At 41.8% G+C, this 18,228-nt stretch overlaps 2 protein-coding genes across 2 annotated transcripts; both read right to left on the minus strand.

The window, feature by feature from the left end:
• Positions 1 to 120: 120 nt before the first annotated feature.
• Positions 121 to 9,838, minus strand: tmem71 (transmembrane protein 71). Its single transcript, XM_023965688.1, has 11 exons — positions 9,641 to 9,838; positions 6,390 to 6,465; positions 5,860 to 5,917; positions 4,792 to 4,837; positions 4,399 to 4,608; positions 3,829 to 4,103; positions 3,560 to 3,751; positions 3,402 to 3,468; positions 3,258 to 3,319; positions 1,863 to 1,912; positions 121 to 1,792 (listed from the first exon to the last, which is right to left on the minus strand). The coding sequence occupies exons 2-11, from the start codon at positions 6,390 to 6,392 to the stop codon at positions 1,769 to 1,771; spliced, it is 987 nt and encodes a 328-aa protein (XP_023821456.1). The 5' UTR covers positions 6,393 to 6,465; positions 9,641 to 9,838; the 3' UTR covers positions 121 to 1,768.
• Positions 9,839 to 9,866: 28 nt separating this feature from the next.
• Positions 9,867 to 16,095, minus strand: ift57 (intraflagellar transport 57). Its single transcript, XM_023965684.1, has 11 exons — positions 15,585 to 16,095; positions 14,997 to 15,171; positions 14,766 to 14,884; positions 13,981 to 14,071; positions 13,784 to 13,852; positions 12,725 to 12,847; positions 12,539 to 12,610; positions 11,466 to 11,597; positions 11,324 to 11,386; positions 10,798 to 10,864; positions 9,867 to 10,686 (listed from the first exon to the last, which is right to left on the minus strand). The coding sequence occupies exons 1-11, from the start codon at positions 15,716 to 15,718 to the stop codon at positions 10,505 to 10,507; spliced, it is 1,227 nt and encodes a 408-aa protein (XP_023821452.1). The 5' UTR covers positions 15,719 to 16,095; the 3' UTR covers positions 9,867 to 10,504.
• Positions 16,096 to 18,228: the final 2,133 nt, after the last annotated feature.

The following is an 18,228-nucleotide window of genomic DNA, read 5'->3' on the forward strand; positions in this document are numbered from 1 at the left end:
AAAATATGTAAAAAGAGCCAAAAAACTTTGTTTTGTACCAAGTCTTCAAGGCTTTTCTGCAAAATATAAAATAATAAAAAGTATTAAAAGGAACTTAAAAAACGTAACAGAAATGTCTCATTTGGTTTTAGAAATGAATTTAATTGCTTAATTGTTCACTTAAAGTACAAATGTTTACTAACACACATAAAAGCTACAAGTGCTTAGAAAATGTGAAAGTTAAATCTTTAAAATCCACAAAAAAGTCATTTCCTCATCGCCATGCAGCGATCAATAAAGGAGGACTTCATCCTCGCTCTAATAACCCTTTTTATTTATCTACCCTTTTTAGTCCTGATAGCTTTTAGTTAAAGATATAGCTGTAGGATTCAAAGCTGAAATATTTAAAAACATCTGCAAATTATTAATAATAATAATATTAAGTGCCACTTCAGTAGAGTCTCACATTTCCGACTTTGGAAACAAGTGCCGTCAATTAAAAAAATATAAACAAAGGATGTTCAGTGCTACACAAGAAGAAAAATCTGGTGAATCTATTTTTAAATGTGTTATTTTGACAGTTTTTTTTCATCCACTTTCTGTCCATTTAACACTTTTTTTTTCATTTTTACTTCAAACAAATTGTTTTTTTTTACCTGCACTGTTGGATTCAGGCCACCAGGGGGCAGCAGGTTAAAACTGATCTCTGAGTCTTCTACAAAAAACTGATTTTAAAAAGAAACACGAGGCAGAAAATTGTTGATTATACGGATGTTAGTAGGTGCAACGTTAAACACAAAGCAGAGATATTTTTAGAACATTTAGATTTGATGTTTTTTGTTTAGAAAGATGTGATGTGGTATGAAAGACATTTGGCACTTTATAATGATCTCTAGCTCCTGATGCTGCAGTTTCAATCCATTATCTTATAATACTAACACATTCTAATAGATACTGTAGATCAAATTGTTGACTGACAGGTGAAAAAATGATTCTGGAGATTGAAAAATTAAAGATTTAAATGCTTTTCTGGTCTAAATGGACAATAACACAAACAGGGAGAAGAGCGGAAGCAAGCCAACAGAAAAACCTGAACTCAGCTCTTCTGATTTTTCATCATTTGAGACTAGCATTACTTTTTTTTGTCTAGAAAAAAACTTCCAGCTGTAACTTGCGGGTTTTTTTTTTTTAGAAGTTATTGCTTCTGTCAAGATGGAATTGTTTCAAAATAAAAGCGTAAATGTGGAGAAACAATCCAAAAGCATAAAGGCAGAGGTCAGGATTTTTTATCTTTAAATAATAAACAGGAGTAAAACTGTCTTGCTTTTTTTTCTCTTTAAATCTCTCCATTTAATTTCTGTCTACTAAAAAAAAGGCTTTGTTTGTGAAAACAAGTAACATCCAGGAAGTTTTTGTGCATTTGGTTTGTAGAAAAAGTCTCAGCTCAGATTGGAAAGCAGGCTGAGTCGACGTTTCCCTGACGTTTGGTCACTTTGGACGCCCAAAAAGCAACTTTCAAGCCCGAACCCCAGAAGATACACTTGGCTGTGTTTGACATGAGCTTCTCTGAGCTGCTTTAATTCAGTCTTTGAGCTCTTTCTGCGTCACATCCCGCTGCTTCTCCTCTTGGCCCATGTCTGGACGCTGATTGAGGTGAAAACTTCCAGAACTTTTTTGCCCTTTAAGTGCAACTTACATGCAAACAAAAAGAGACACAACAACTCCTCATCCTCCCCGTGAAGTCCCATCAGAGCGTTCCCGCTGTCCGCAGATGAGCAGACGTCTGTCCTCACTCGTTCCTGGATGTGATGTCCTGAGAAACAGAGGATGGGTTGAAGCTGCTGAGTCGGCAGAAGCTCTAAAGAGTTCAGGGTCGCGCTCACCTCTGTCTTCGCCCTCCTCCACTCGCCCATCGGCCCAGACTTTGAAAGGACTGAAACAGACACCGCAGTTCAGAAAAATGTTGGGCTGAAATGTGTTGAATCCATCTGATCCCTTATTTTGATGCATAATAAATAAATTAATAAACACAATAGAATCTATTTAAAAACCTAAAAAAGCAACATAAACAAATTCAGTATTTTAAAATAACAGTTGAGAGATTATAAAACATTTTTTATTGTTTTCTAATGGTCAAAAATCAATAAAATGAACATTTTGTGGCTAACTGATTGAAATTTCCATGAAAGTTTAAAAGCTTCCCCTGTGATCGCCACTGTCGCTCATTAGTATTTAACATCAAACAGTTTAGAGAAAAAATCCTAAAACCATCATTCCAAATGAACTACTTTGTAAAAAAAAAAAATAATAATAAAGTTTCTAGGAATTTTTTCTGCAGAAACTAAAATTCTATAAAAATGGTCTGAAGGTTCATCATAAATATGTTAAAACACATTAAATAAACAATAAAGCATGCTGGGTAACTGACAATAGTTACTGTGTGAGCCTCGACAGTTTCTGTGAACCTGGTTCAGTTTTGTGGGGGGTTTTTAAGAACCCATTCCACTGAAAAGATTTTTTCTAACCTATTCTTGTGGCATTTTTCTCACGATGGAGGACATTTATGAAGAAAATTCAGCTTAAAACTGCATTTAAGTCGTTGTGTATCAGGAGCAAATGAAAAATAATGCAGTTTGAAAAAAAGATTATTTATGCGGTGGAATGTACGCTGGGCGGGCCACAAGCTCCTCCCTGCTCCGCTCCATTCTGATGCACATGCAGACGAATCGATCAATGAACGTCTCTGTTTTCCTCGTCTGAGCTGGAATCTGCATCATAACTGTCCTGTACGGCTGGATAGCTTCAATATTGCCATTTTTTGTTGCACCGCTAATGTTAGGTTGTGGTTATTTGACGGGCTGTAAGCTAAGCTAACAGGAGAGAATGTAAACAGAGAGCTCTCAGTTAAGAATGACGGAAAGGGGGGTTGGGGTTGCCCTGCACCAAGAGTCCTGCCCACACTCACAGGTGAATTTCTAATGAACTCTGCAGTTCCAGGTTTTTTGATTGGACTAACAGCGTTATAAGACACATAGGAGACCAGCGGGGACGCTTCTACAATAAATGAAAGATGATCAGAGTGGAACTTTAAGGATGCTGCGTTTGTTGGTGCACCTTCATCAATGTGTGGATTTGGATTGCAGTAGGAGAATCTGCATAGGCAGGAATGTCCTTATTTCATTAATGGGGGAGTTGTTTATGCTGAGTTTTAGTTTCCTTGTGTTAGTTTGCTTTATTCTTTCAGAACAGATTTTGGGGGGGGGGGCTCAGATACTCACACATGAAGGCGGCTGCGCTCATGAAGACGACTGAGGCCACGGCGCCGCTGAACCACAGACACCTACAGGTGAGACCCAGTGAGACGGTCAGCTCAGCAGCTTCATCTAAATATCCAAAAGCTTCATTGAAGGTTTCAGACTCACCCCGAGAACAGAGACGTGAAGATGAAGATGGTGAGGATGAGCAGGAGGAAGGCCGTCATGGTGATCCCTAAGACAAAAACATGCCAAGATGTGCTTTAATTCTGACAGGTCAGACTCTCCCAAACATATTGGTTTAGGTTTGGGTGGGCGGGGCTTACCTATGGGCTCAGGTGCTGCCTGACAGCAGCAGCTGCTGACGAACGAAAGAGGAGGCGGGACCTCGGCGAGTCCGCCCACAGAGCGGATGAACCGCTCTTTTGATTGACTGATTTCAGAACAAATTTCCTCCTGGATGAGCAGCTTTGGGGGCGTGGCTTCTTTACCATGAGGGGGCGGGGCTTCTGTCAGGTCTTAGGGGGGGAAAAAAATCGAGGATGTTTAGTTTCAATTCATAGAGTCTAAGCATGTTAAGGGCTCAGATTCTGACCATAGGTGAAGCTGCAGCTGTCGTCCAGCATGGTGCTGTGTGGTTCTGACCACAGAGACTCGTCCAGTGGGGCGGAGCCCAACCCACCGCTCCACGAAAAACTAAGATCCCGGTGGGGATCCAGGTCTGGGTCTTTGTCATGGTCCTGCTGATGGTTGGTTGTGTACAGGCCTCCGAAGACGTTCTGATCGAACCAGGACTGGCAGCTCTCCGTCACATCGCTCAGCAGCTGGACCAGAGAGCGGCGCAGTCTGCGGCGCCGGCGCCGGAAAACCCTGCAGAACCCGAAAGCATCAGCTGCATTTCAGCGATGTCATGAAATTTGGACAGACATGTAAAGAAAATGACCACACAAAATAAATACATGAAATTGACAGAAGATCGTACAGACAGCTGTGTAAACCGTCTCCGAGTCTTTGATTGGAGCTCAGAAAAATCCCAGTCTCCAGTGTTGACGCTAAAAAACAGAGCGTCGCCTAGCAACTGCGTTGAATGACATCACCGCCGGCCCTGAGGGCCCGATGAACTCAGAGGTGAGGGCTTTGCAGCTGCGGCTGCTGCATGACTCACCTCACGTGGTTCTCCTTGTAGGACACGCTGGCCTTGCAGGGCGTCAGCGACACGTTCCCGTCCTCGTCCCACGAAAAGCTGTCCTCCGTCACGGCGTAGTAGCCGTTGGTGAGGAGGCGCGGCGAACGGCGGCAGCTGCAGGGCCGGCTGCTGTCGGCCGAGGAGTAACAGATGTAGGAGGAGTCGGGGGAGAGGAGGGACTGGTCGAGGCTGCGGAGGAAGAGGAGAAACTGATGCCAACCCAAAACACAAACACATGTGATCAAGGCGGCGTCGTTTGGTGCTGAAATCTGTTTCTGGAGAAAAGTCTGGAGATGCTTTTATTCTGAAATCAAGATGTAACTTTAGCTGATTGATTATGAGCTGGAGATGTTCAGTGACACAGCAGATTACCTGAGGCAGGACTGGGAGCTGCGCAGCCTCCGTTTTATTGGAGAGCCTGAAAGACAAGCGTGAGAACAGTCAGCAGAGTTAGCAGGGGCGCATTCCAGAGGCCGGCGCTGGAATGGGGGGGTGGGGGTGTCTGAGTGAATGGTGATGACAGAGCAGCCAGCTGACAGTTGGAGAGCCTCGCTGTGGCAGAGGGAAGGTTAAATGCTGATAATTCTACAGTGGCCAATTGGAATCAAACATGTGCTTTGCATGTTGATGCTCGCTCCACATCATGATGGACATGTCAGTCCAACTTAGTGGATCACAAAAATCCCTGCAGCTCAAATTGGACTTTAGACTTTCATTTGGATCATTTCCCTCTAATTAAATCGACTAAAAATCCAAACGCGTCTTTGAAATGTCAGTCAGGAGGATTCCCAGATGCATTGAGCCGTAGTCGATCCAAACGTTCTTTGAGTTTAATCAGGTGTGGACCGGAATTTAAGTTCGGACCAAACAAGAGAACTCTGGTCCTTTAGAAAAGGAGGTTCCTGGTTCCCATGCATCTGGACTCACTTCAGTGTGAATGCAGACAGACCTTCTGGTTCCACCAGTCAACACCATCTGATATGTTGATACTTCACACAATAAACTAAATCAAATTGTTTTGATTATTAGGCATTAATTGAACAAGCAAAAGAGAAAAAATGAGGCTACTCCGGTCCCGCCACATACTGCTCTGCAGAAACTAGGTCCTAAAAAGACGACACAGCTTTTTTGAATTTGCCTAAAAACAGCATAATCATGATTAAAAGACCACTGGGAGCTTTTACAATAGATCAAAAGATGATGGAAGTGGGACTTTAACACCAGAGCTTTAGCTCCACCGCTTACATATTTTCAACTACCGTAACTCTTCATCCGTTTTGGGAATTCACCAAATTCCCACGGATTCTGAAGCGGAGGGAAGGAGATGCAACACATTGTTGTGAAATGTTTAAAAAGGTTGTCCGTCCGTGAGGCGGTGCTCCGACTCTCTGCCGTGTGTTTCTGAGTGTGAGTCTGTTCAGGGGTCGGACGGTGACGTACTTGTAACGGCTCCAGAGAAGAACAGAGCCATGTTGTTCTGGGCGTCCCGCCTGTTTCTCTGTGAAAGACATCATAAACACGACACCTGCTGGTGAGAGAGGGAAAAACACTTTTCTCTGCTTTCTAACCAGAGTGAGAGCTTTTGACCGTTGAGTTTGAAAGCATCTATTTCACTAAAGTTAGGGTTTCTCAGATGAGGACTGAAGCATATTTACAGCTTCAATGAGTTTTCTTCTTCAGGTTGGGTAAAACTATCTTGTAAGGATGTTTTTTTTTAGCAGGTCTACACAGAATATGATAAGAAACGACAGCGAGCTGGCAGTGGACGTACAACTTAGTGAGAAAAGTTTGAATAAACACAAAAATCTAAAGGGGATTCTCTTTCAAACGCTAAAAGATCTGTTCCTGTTAATCCTTTTACAGTCAAACGTCTGAGAAGTTCAGAGATTACTGGATTTAAATCTAATCCACACTTAAGTAGAGCTGAAGGTTTAAAATAAACAGAGAAAAAAGTTGGTTGTGAGTCTCACCATCAAAGCGGCTCCAGCTGGGATCAGTTTTCAGACTTTTCTGAGGAGGTTTTCTCACATCCTGCAGCAGAGCCGACTGCAGAAGAACAACAGAAAGAGGAGCTGTGACTCGGAGCTTCCTGTTAACCCTTCCTTCACTCCGGAGAACGCCGCCGACCACTGACTGCAGGGCCAGAGACGCCTCCTTCCTTATTCATTACAACCCATTTACAGTGTTTGATTTGACTTGATGTATTTTTAGAGAGGAAACATGAGTTTATCTTCTGACGAACTGTCACTCTGTACACATGATCTCTTCCTGCAGGTTTAGTCACTTATTTTAGGACACAGCCAGTTTCTGTTGTCAAAGGATTTTCTACTGAAAAAAAACAACATTTCTAATGATACATTTTTTCACTCTTTGAGTTTAAATGCTGTAAACTCACGTAATTATTTAAACTTTTTAAAGAAAAGAAAAAAAGTTTGCCTTAACTTGAAAATTACACAAATGTGTCCAAATTGGGTCAAATTGCCAGAATTGTGAAACATTTTGTCTTATGAAGTCGTGGACCCAACGCCAGTTAGAACGTCGCCATGACAACCATTTAAATTTCAGTTCTCAAAAATTAAAAAGATAAAAGACAGTTATTGTAGTCATCCACATCTCAACAGGCATGTCTCATTACAAAACAAGTGTTTGTACTGAGGGCGCCACCTAGAGGCAAATCCAGAGATCAGAGAACTTGTCTGTCAGTGTTAAGGCCCGTACACACCGGGACGAATATTCGCCAGGCGTTATTCGCCACGTTTTTTGTGTTCACACCCAGGCGATTTTCGCTGACGATGAGCCAAGTGAACATGCAATTTCATTCCCTGACATTAGATGGCGCTTAATGTAAACAGAAATACTCCTGTACACAAGGTGGCGCTGCGCAACTTTACGCTTCTTAAAGTCGCTTTTCACTCAGAAGAAGAGAGCAAGTATTTACGTGCTTGTCAGAATAATAAAAAGAAAACATGAATATTTCAAGCACCAGTAGCTCCAACTGGTGCTTGGTTCGGGGATATTTTAGAATGTCCGTCATTATTTCTTCGCGGCAGTGTAGACGCTACTTGGCGTCTATCTTCTTCGCTGGTATGTGTGCTCAGCAAGGCAGTTTTGTGTTTGAGCGCCCCCAAGTTGTGTTTTACTGTAACTTCAGAAGCTCCAGACACGTGTGCAAAAGCTCCATTCTCATTGGTCGAATAGATTTCGATGCGACGCGTCAAAAAAAAAAAACGAACCCGAGGCGTTTTTTTTTTTTGACGCTTTGGCGCGTGGCATTTTTTCGCGTCGGTGTGCACACTCACATTGGTGCCCTTTGTTTAGTCACGAGGCGTTAAACGTCGGCGAAAATCGCCGGTGAAATTCGTCCCGGTGTGAACGGGCCTTAAAACTGTCAGTGTCAGTTTAAATAAATTAAGCATTTTAATTTTTTGATGATCTGAAAGAAAGTTAAACAGATTAAGTTAAAAACAGTTCTCCATGGAGGACGTCTTCCTGTGTTGTTTTGTTTTTTTAATCATTTTTGACTCATTTGGGTGGGCGTGGCTTGTGTAAACACTGGTTGCTATGGAATATTTAGAAATGTACTTTGATGTCGAGCCACAAAATCTGCCACATATACACTTTAACCCAAGAGGTGTCAACATCTTGATGGTTGCTATGGCCTACTGTCTTTGTAGATATATATTTTAAAATTTGTAGTATGATGTTACTCACTTGTTGAAGTAGATTTTGCAATTGTAGAGTCAGACACCACTAAAATAAATGGTGAATGCTGTATGTAGTGTGCTAAGCAGTGGGGAGTGAAGGACTTCAGATGGTCGTCATGGGTGGATTTTGAAAGGCTGTACACGTTCATTCCATGCCCTCTATGAACTAACCGTTAACTTTCCTCATCGCCTTGTTTCAGTTTTAAGTCTGTCTTATTCTGTGGGGTCTGAAATGATAAACTCTGCTGTATGTTGAAGAGGATTCAGAAGCTTTGTGAAGCTTTGGTTTACCCCTGCTGTGAAGACAGATGGTTGCTCAAAACATTAAGAGTTCAGTGCCCCCTTGCTTGAGTTTTTTTTTTTTTTTTGCTTTGATCAGCTAAATTTAGATTAAGAAAAAATTTAAAAAACCCAAACCAAACGTTTGTTTCCTGAAAAATCTTCCCATCCTGACACACAGATGCCTGTTTGTGTGCCTTTTTCCTGAAGCTCTATTGTCTGCTCCGAAAATGTTTCAATGCTAAAAGCAAACAGGCAGATTTTCACAACAAAAGCTTCCGCTTTATGCTCAGGCATGTTTGGTTAAAAACAGGCTCAAACAAAGCTTTCTTCAGCTGTAAAACATCTAGGAGCCCTGGGGAAAACACATACAGGCAGATTAAAAAACAAAACGTTTGCATTTTTATTGATTCTCTCTAGTTCGTGTCTGATTTGCTGAATATGAATTCGATGGTATTCAGTTGACTTCTGGGGCTCTCAGATGATTTTTTTTTATGACCCCCCCCCCATGTGTGACACATTGGGCTCTTCCCAGTCTGGGTTTCCCAGCATGCCTTGCAGCAGCAGTCTTATTTCAGTTGCTGATGCTGGAGGAAAACGCGTAGCAGGAAACACAGACATGGACCAAACCATTTCACCTCCACCAGCAGCTTCAGCGTAAAGCCTCCCGCAGGACCATCTGAGCATCTCCAACGTGAAGTTAATGTAAAATATATATACAATAATAATAATAAATAAAATACATGGAAAAAACATTTCACTAATTCAACACAATGTAAGAATTAATTTTCAGATTTAGGTTATAAATATTTAGTTTGTTTTAACTCTCGTTATTAGACTTATTTCACTTGAATTAGTCAATGAATGAATCTAAGCGTTCCATTTGTGTTTTATATGACAAGTTAACGTTTTTATACTATTTTTAGTTAAATTCCGGCATTTATCCATGACGTTGTTTTTAAAATATCTCATAAAAACCTGTGTGCAAAGGGTATAAAGTATGGAAAAAGGCACGAAAATAATAAACACAACATTTCTGTAAGCTATAAAATATAAGGGACACGGTTGTTTTGTATCATTTAATCACCTTTAAAACGTGTTTATTGAAATATAATTTTGATTTCACTTTTCTTTTAAACAAGCTTAAAGTCAAGCGGAAGGCTTTTGCGGAGTTATTTATCTCATTTTGAGTTTTCGATGGGCAGTTTCAGCAAAACAGAAACAAAGAATGAACTCACCGATGCTTTTCTTCTGGATTACTAAGCGGAAGTGTGGAGGAAAATCTTCCTGTAGCCGCCAATCTCTTGCTTTTTCCGTTTCGTTTAGTTTTTCTGTTCTTTTGTAGTATTTTTTTTAAATAATTACATGGTTTAGAAAACCCGACAGTGTGACGACGCCCCGCCTGCGCATAAGGAACAAACAGCTGCTGTCAAACAAAAACAAAAAAACATGCTGCTTCCGGTTTGACTCTCCAAAGTAAATTTATTCCATGCGTTAAAAAGCAGAGAACATTGAAAGCCAAACTTACCAAGTTTAAGTTAGAAATATTTAAGTGGATTTATTGAACAGTAGCAAGTCTCAACATATTTTCTATCCTAAGCAAAAAATAAAAAAATTAAAATCCTTGTTTATTTTAAAGGCAGGATAAGGGCTCAGGAATAGTGCCCTGACAAGTGTTGGTATAACTTGCTAAATAACTAACTGGGATTTCTTTCGACATTTTACTAGAACACTAAAGCAGCTCTTTGTACTTCTCGATGATTTATTTTCCTGCTTCTTAAATATGTTTGTCATTTCTGACAAAAACTACAGTTTATGTACATGTTTTTTCAAAAATTTCAAAGTAAAGGTTCAACGAATTTGGATTTCAGTGCAGTAACAGTGACCTCTAGTGTTCATTTGGCTCCAATTAATGTAAACATTTTCTGGGTCCAGATGATTTAGACTTTTGCAGTTCAGGTGTGTTTATTTGTTTATTAAAGGTAGTAAAAAAATAAATGTTTGAAATTTCAATAAATGTTTCATTTGTAACTGATTTGAAAGAACGACCATTTTGTTTCAGATCAGAACTGGCTCCGGTTTGACCCGGTCCGTGAGTGCTGCTAAGCGAAGGGCCCTGCAGTGGGCTCAGGGATGTTGGTGGCGTGCATGTCGCGCGTCATGTTGGACTTCTCCTTGAGTTTGGCCTGCAGCAGGGTGTGCTCCACCACGCCGATCCTCAAGTCAATCTGCACGATCTCCTGCTTCAGCTTCGTCAGACTCTGGTTGATCTTTACCACCGGAGCTAAGGAGCACACACACACACACACACACACACACACACAAAGTACCCGGGTCAGACTCACAGCAAGCAGAGACACAGAAGACAAACGCACAGCAGTGGCCTCTGCTTCACCTGCATCCGACATGCTGCTGCCCTTCTCCTCCATCTCCTGCTTCACCTTGTCCAGCTCCTCGCTGATCTGAAGCAGAGAAACAATCCTGCGGTCTCACAGAGATGCATCTGCAGGGCTCATCAGCTTTAAAGAGGCATTACTGCACATGGAAGATAAATTGGAAAAACCTTCCATGTGTGTAAAAACTAAAAAAAGAAAAACTGGATGTTTCAAAATAAAACATCATAGGGATAAAGATAAACTTTATCACAAGTACCCCAATTTAACATTTTTTAACAATCAAAATAAAAATTTTGATTATTTTGTAGTAAAGAACAAAGTTAAAACACAGGACTTTTATAGCTATGTCATTAAGATTACAGTTATTAAAAATGGTGCAACAGCTGAATGATGACAAAGTGTTTATTTTATCTTAAGTTATTTTAAATAACTGCTTCTAAATAGTTTTAATGGCTTTAGTCATCTTTTGGTTTGCTGCTTATCCTAATCAATGATCTTGTTTGACTTGGTGATGCGTTCACTGACCTCAGCCAGGACTCTGCTTCTCTCGGTCACCCCTCCACTGGCCTGTTGGTAGCGTTCCTTGGCCTGCAGATTGAGGATCACATAAGGTCAGCAGCTGAAACTCTTTGAGGTGTCTCATTTGTGTGTTTGTGTGTGTGTGCACCTCGCTGAGTTTGGCCTGGGCGCTGCGGTACTCCTGCACCGGAAGCTCTAGCTGGTTGTTGATGTACTTCTCCCTGCTGCTCACTTTCTCCTGAGTCTTTCCGATGTCTTCCTGCAGCTTGTCCATGTAGCTCTGCAGCCAGAGAGAAGATCATAAGTATGTTTATTCTAGGGGTGTGACGATTCATTGATGAATCGATTCCTATTCCTACAATCCAACCAGATCCATCTGTCTAAGGCACATTGTTAATAGAAATCAAATCGACCTATAGAATCCTTTCAAAATTAAAGAAAATACCGTTTGGATTGAGACATGGTAGCTTTCTTTTACTATAATGTTAAAACAACTAAGGATAACACAGAACAACACACATGTGATGTCAGCATGAAATGATCAGCCCATCATTCCAGTCCAATGTGTGGAAAGACTCAAAGTCATGTGACCATTCAGTGTGGAAGAATGCTCTAATATTGTTCCGTTTGTGTTATTGTGATGTGGAAAAACAACAGTGGGCTGAATTTTTATCAAACTAAAACGTGAATGAATTTTCCATCATTTCTTGTTTGTTTGTTTACATATTTAATTTACACTCGATTATCTTGCAAGAAATCCACAGAATGTGGAAAAACTTCACCTGCCCTTTTCGGTAGCCAGGTATTCATCTCTGAGTCACACTGGTTACATTTTTGGCTAAAGATGTCCTGGATCGATTTTAGGTCGGTGAATCGGATCGTTCAAAAGAAACTAATATCAACAATGAAACGTATCAGAAACCACAAATGATGAGATGAATCGAATCGTCATTAAAAGGAATCGTTACAGCCCTAGTTTACTCCAAGGACACACAAGGATCTCAGTCTGAACTGTATGTGACTCTGGGGTTTGTTTTCCAAAGTGTGGTGCAGCCAGATCTGGTGTGTCATGAGTCCTGGTCTCTGGTCTGATCTGGTGTGTCATGAGTCCTGGTCTCTGGTCTGATCTGGTGTGTCATGAGTCCTGGTCTCTGGTCTGATCAGAACCTTTTGGACTTTGTCAGCAGTATGGCTCGGTTCTTCTACAGTCTGTGAACGAACCTTGGACTCTTTGAACAGGGAGTCGATTTTGTCTTGGTACTGATGCATCTGCTCCAGGTGGACCCTCCAGTCCTGCAGAAAACGGAAAAAGCAACACACCACGGCATGATGGGAAAGAGCGTTATGTTAAAGCAGAAAACTGGCCTCAGCGCTGACAGCTAGTAGATAGAAATCCTCCGTTTGAACCTTATTGTCGTTCCTGATGGTGACTTTCAGGTGTGGTATGACTCTCTCCACCTCCAGGTTCCACTCTGCAGCATCCACAGTCGCCTCCAAGATCTCCTCGGGTTTGGATGACAGTTCTGGTTCCTGTCAGACAGTAGGTCTGGTTTAAGAGCTCGACTCCTCTCTGAGAGGAACAGCCTCTGTGAAGGATCTGACCATTGAGTGTGTGAGAACTGGACTAAGCTAGTGAGACGTCTTTCTATGAGCCACCTGGTAGAACAGAGGTGGGCACTGAGGGCCGCATTCCTGCATGTTTTCCAGCATACCCTGCTCTGGCATGTTCTAATTGGCTGGACACACCTGAACCAGGTAATCAGTCATGAGTAGGGCAAGATTATTGGCTGGACACACCTGAACCAGGTAATCAGCCATGAGTAGGGAAAGGCTATCTTGAAATCATGCAGACACACCGGCCCTCGAGGCCTGGAATTGCCCACCCCTGTGGTAGAAAATGCCTCACTTCCAGCCCCAACCAAAAGAAGTCAATTCAGTCGCCTTTTTTTTTTTGCATAACGGATGCCGCCACGTTGAAACCAAAGGACGTCAGAGTGGTAGGACCGAATCGATCAAAGTCATCATTTCTATGGCAACCACTCTCGCCAATCAGGAGTGAGCTTGTGGAAGTCCACACCCCTAGCACTTTAAAGCCGGCTCGGGAGAATCTGTCAAACGTTTTGAACGTTCAATGTCAGGACACATGCTTTTATTGAGGCACCTGATTGGTCGGTTTATAACTTGAATAAATTGAATCATAGAAGAAATATCAGAGGGAAAAAATTTGGATTATGAAGAACATATTAAAAAGGTATCAGAGCAATAATGGTCATCCTGACACATAGAATGACTGAGTAAGAGTTGTTTATTTATCGATGGAAGTCTTTGGCTTCTTGGAGCCAGCGGGTCCTTCCTATTAGGAACGCGAGGGGGGGGGGGGGGGGGGGCGGAGTCACTCAGTCCAGCTCTCATCTACAGTCAATGGGAGTGCTCTCTCTTGTCTGTATAAAGACAAGTTTTTCTCACATTGTGGAAGTTCCGCAACTTCAGAGACTCCAGATCCATCGCAATTTCCTCCTCATCCTCATCTTCCTCCTGAAGTCACAATTAGAAAACAATCTTTTAAAAAATCAAATACAAGAATGAAAAACAAAAAGGACACCAGTTTTTGCAAAAGCGGCGTTGAAATAAGCTGTCAGCATTTTTCTCTGTGAAGTGCTGACCAATATTTCCTCCTCTGCTGTGCTGAGTGTGACTTCTGCATCGTCCTCCAGCATCGACTCTTCCTCCGGGGTTTCTGACGGGTAATCTGGCCTAAAGGGGAGGAGGGAGAAGAACACTTCATCTCAAACTGGAGCAGCCAGTGAGGCCTCGCTGTTGTCAAATCTGTAAAGTCCCACCACAGTGATCTATCTGATGTACTGTAAAAGTGTCCCCCAGTGTTTTTTTAATTATGATGGTGCAGATTTTAGCCAAAATTAAAAAAAAAAAAGTGTCCTTTACTAGGATATCGTTTCTGCAGAGCAGCAACAGTTCATTAGAAATACACCTTTAAGTTGTGGGGGGGACTATTGGGGCAGAGAAAGCCTGTCCTCATTTCCCATCATCCCTTTGTTTTACACTCTCTTCCACTAGCTTACAGTCCCTCACATCCCCAACCTAACATCACCGGTACAACAAAATATGGGGAGCCATATTGCAGCTTCAGGAAGGTCATTTTATGCTTTACTTTCTTCATATAGGTCTTCTATAATGAGAAAAATGCCACAAAACATTAAAAACACCACAAACACAATTTTAATCGGAGATCTTTAAGGTGTGGCGGCCTGAACTTAACCAAACTGACTTCTGACCACAACCGGTATTGTTGGGACCCAAGAAGAAAGACACTCCAACCTTGCAGCTGTAAAACTGCTTCATTCATTCCAGTCTTGAACTGGCTCCAGTACCAGCCTAGAACCCGTGTCTGGCCCAAAAGATGTCCCAGCGTAAAGCAGAGCAGAAGCACCTTTTGAAGGAGAAGTTTCTCCTCTTCAAAGCCTCGTCGGCCAGTCGGTCCAACACCAAGCAGACGTGCTCGCCTGAGCCCGTCTTCAATTTGGAGGGAGGGAAGTCCACCTTTACGCCCTGAAACCCACCAGGGTCACAGTCAGAGGTCGTCCTCACACATCTGAGATCAGAGTCTAAGTCACACAGAAAGGGACATATTGGATCATCTGCATGTGAAACAGCAGCTCACAAAGGCTCTCAGCTCCGCCAGGATGTTGGACACGGTGGCGTTGGGCTCGTCGTGCTCCCGGGGTTCGGTGAACGGCCTCCCTGCCACGTTGATGAGCCAGGCAGCGATGATGGTGAACATGTAAAACTGCTCACCCGGATTGGAGGACAGGTGGGAGTTGGAGACAAAGTAGTGCCTGGGAAGAGAAGGAAGAAGATACATGAATCACAAGATCAGATCATGTTTGAAATGAAACACATTTAGGAAGACAACTTCAATAATAAGCAGTCTGGAAAGATGTATTACACTTTAGGCATTTATTTGTAGACTTACTGCTATTTTCTTAAGTGTATTTAAAATTGATTTAAAATTGTATAAAAATAAAGATTTAGTGCTCGGGAAAAGTACAAAATGTGATCAAAGCTGTTTTCAACTTTTGTCTTTGTTTTTTTCATTTAACACAATCGACGGTCCAGCTCAGGTTCTGTTCTATTAGCTCTGTTCCGGCAGATATCATCACTGCTTCTTATCGTGTTCTGCTTCAAAACGTCGTCTTCAGGGAGCTGAAATTCAGCTTAAACCCGTCATTTGGCTCGTTTCGTTCCTGACCTGCACACTTTCTTCATGTTGTGTTTGTCCAGAAGCTCCTCGTAGTTCAGAGCGTCGAGCTTTTCTAACAGTCCCTCCATCACCGACACCATCCGGTGAGCGGCTCCCGGGCCCCGCTCATCCTCCTCTGCCATGAGCCCAGCTACTTTTCAAACCGCTTTAAAATCCACTAAAAAAATAAATGTTTTCTGGGGCCTTGTTTGTTCGATTAGCACACGCTGCTCTGCTAGCTCAGGTTGACTGTAGGCCCGTTGCCTAGCAACCGAAAGCTAAGTAGCCCTTTTCTTAACACGTATTTCTTTTTCCTCCCTTTAAACTTTAAATATGCGCATTGAGAATTTGCTCAACAGCAACAAAACAACATTCAAACTGTCTGGAAAACAGAATGGGTGTGACCAAGTTCGAGGGCTCCGTCCTTAGCATAAGAAACTTGGTAGATTTGTTTGCTAACTTGAGTTTGATCTCTTCTTCTGCTAGAATATAGAGTCAAACATCGCCCCCTAGAGGGCGGGAGAGGGACCTGAATATTGGGACTGGGATTTTGTTCTTAAAATGAAAATATCCTTTTTGCATTTACTGAGGCATTTGTACACAAATACACCATGCAAGAAATTCTACTGTTATTTTGATTGTACTATCTTAATCTCAGATTAAAAAAGAAGGTAATTTATGTCCAACAGTGCATGGAGCCATCTAAAAGGCTTAAAGTTAAAGTGCATCATCTTTCTGTTATTCTAAAGTGAAAGGAGCAAAATGAAAATACAAATGTTTAACAACCTGCTGATAGTGGGGAAAAAAAATTCCAAAAAAACCCGTTAAAACTACTTCATTTTTTTTAGGTATGTAGAAGGAACTTAAAATGTAAGGTATTTTGAAACTGAAGGGTCAGCTGTAAATTTACAAGGACATTGGAATTAAGATATTTTCAGATTAAATTGATTTTTTCTTTAATGTTTTATGATGCTGCTCAGGCATTATTATTAAATACGTTTTTTGGGTTTTTTTTTTGCCAACAGGGTGTCTGTGTTTTTCTTTCCTTATAATTTTGACCAATACTGTCATAATTTTGGGTACATATTTTTTGGACAAACTTTTTTATTTTCACATTTATTTTGAAGATTTCTTTTAGAAAAAGGTTGACGGGGTGCATAATCATTACAGTATAACACCCATCATTGTGCTTGTTTCTTTTTTAATACACTTATTGACAAAAAGAAAAAAGGTACGAAAGCAAAATTAAATGGAATTCTTTTTTTTAAAGGAAGCAAAATCTCTACATATAGATAAAAGATAATAAACAGATAATGTCACCTTTAAACTTTGATTAAATTCCTTTACAATTAAATGCATATGGTTTTTTTTTTTTTGGGGGGGGGGGGGGGGGTGTTTCGTTTTTGCACAGAACCTCATAATCTAATTAAATTCCAAAACAATTCCCCAAAAAAGTTTTTCCTATAATGGATTGTGGGTGTTTGTCAGTTTGCCAATAAGTTTGTAAGGAGTTCAAACCTTTAACTTCGGTGTTTTTAAGTAGAAACACATTTGTTCATCATACAGCGTTTAACTTGCAGAACTTTATTGACACAGTAAGATGAGTAACACTTGTCACGGAGAGCGTCTCTGCGTCAGGCTGAAGAGGCCCGACGTCCTTTCAGTGAGACGTTTCTCAAATGGAAAAGTCTCTTCATGTCTTTCCTCCTTTTAAAAACATCTTCTGCATCTGGAGACAAAATGTAGGAAATAATCCTCTGAAGAGGTACAAACAGTAATAGCTTTAGTGTTCACGCGTGACAGAACACGCGAGCGAACGCAGGAGTGGAGGAGGCGTCCTGCCGCTGCTCCCACTTCCATCTGCTTCAAAGCACAGCTCTGAACCTGTAGATGCTCACTGCAGTAGTTCTGAGAGAAAGATCTGACATTTAAAACAAAAGGACACTTTCACAGTCGGGGGGGGGGGACTTCAGAACATGCAGGGGAAAAAAAGGGTAAGAAGTTCCTTCAGTTACAGTGACTCTATGCAGTCGGTCGCACAGACACCAAACCTCAGGTGAATCTGCAGAAACAATCATGCACAGTTTTGAGGAGCGGCTCGCCACAATGTCCCGCTCACATTCAGGGTGAAAGTGTTGGAGCCCAAATGTTAGTTCAATCTGTGCAGAGCGAAGGCCTTAGTCACCGCCGTCTTTACGGGTGGATACGAGCAAACCTGTACGCAGATTTTAAGATTCTAGATTGAAAGTGTTCATACACGTTTTTTTCTAAGGCCATGATCCGAGCAACAGGTCATAGCGAACACTTCCATGTGTACGGGGGAAGTAGGGGAGACGCAGGCGTGTTGTACAGACTTTTTTATTTTTCTTTCTCCCCCCAAATTCCACAGATTGCGATTGGAGTGCCTTCCTTCATCGCTGGAACGCCACTAAGCGTGCGTGCAGACTGACTGTTAGACAGGAGGAAATGAGATCATTAGTTAGCTTGTGTGGACATTCTTCTTACATATATGACCTCCACATCCCGTACACATAGCATTTGCGTGCAGCTCAGTAAGGAGCCAGTAAGTGCACCTAACGACTACAGAGCTGCGTAGAGGTCGCCCTACGACAGCCTCACCCGTACGTCACAAGTGCGTGCAACTTACTTTATT

The sequence above is a fragment of the Oryzias latipes genome, chromosome 17 (assembly GCF_002234675.1).
Source record: "Oryzias latipes chromosome 17, ASM223467v1".
NCBI lineage: Eukaryota > Metazoa > Chordata > Actinopteri > Beloniformes > Adrianichthyidae > Oryzias > Oryzias latipes.

What these genes read in the sequence shown, in the direction of transcription:
- tmem71 (XM_023965688.1), bottom strand. An exon ending in TACAAGGAGAACCACGTGAG is followed by an intron (nt 4,104 to 4,398) that starts GTGAGTCATGCA and finishes CGGGTTCTGCAG; the next exon opens with GGTTTTCCGGCGCCGGCGCC. An exon ending in CAGCTGCAGCTTCACCTATG is followed by an intron (nt 3,752 to 3,828) that starts GTCAGAATCTGA and finishes TCCCCCCCTAAG; the next exon opens with ACCTGACAGAAGCCCCGCCC.
- ift57 (XM_023965684.1), bottom strand. Translation starts at nt 15,718, where the DNA reads ATGGCAGAGGAGGATGAGCGGGGCCCGGGAGCCGCTCACCGGATGGTG. An exon ending in AGAAACTTCTCCTTCAAAAG is followed by an intron (nt 14,072 to 14,765) that starts GTGCTTCTGCTC and finishes CCTCCCCTTTAG; the next exon opens with GCCAGATTACCCGTCAGAAA. An exon ending in CAGCAGCATGTCGGATGCAG is followed by an intron (nt 10,687 to 10,797) that starts GTGAAGCAGAGG and finishes TGTGCTCCTTAG; the next exon opens with CTCCGGTGGTAAAGATCAAC.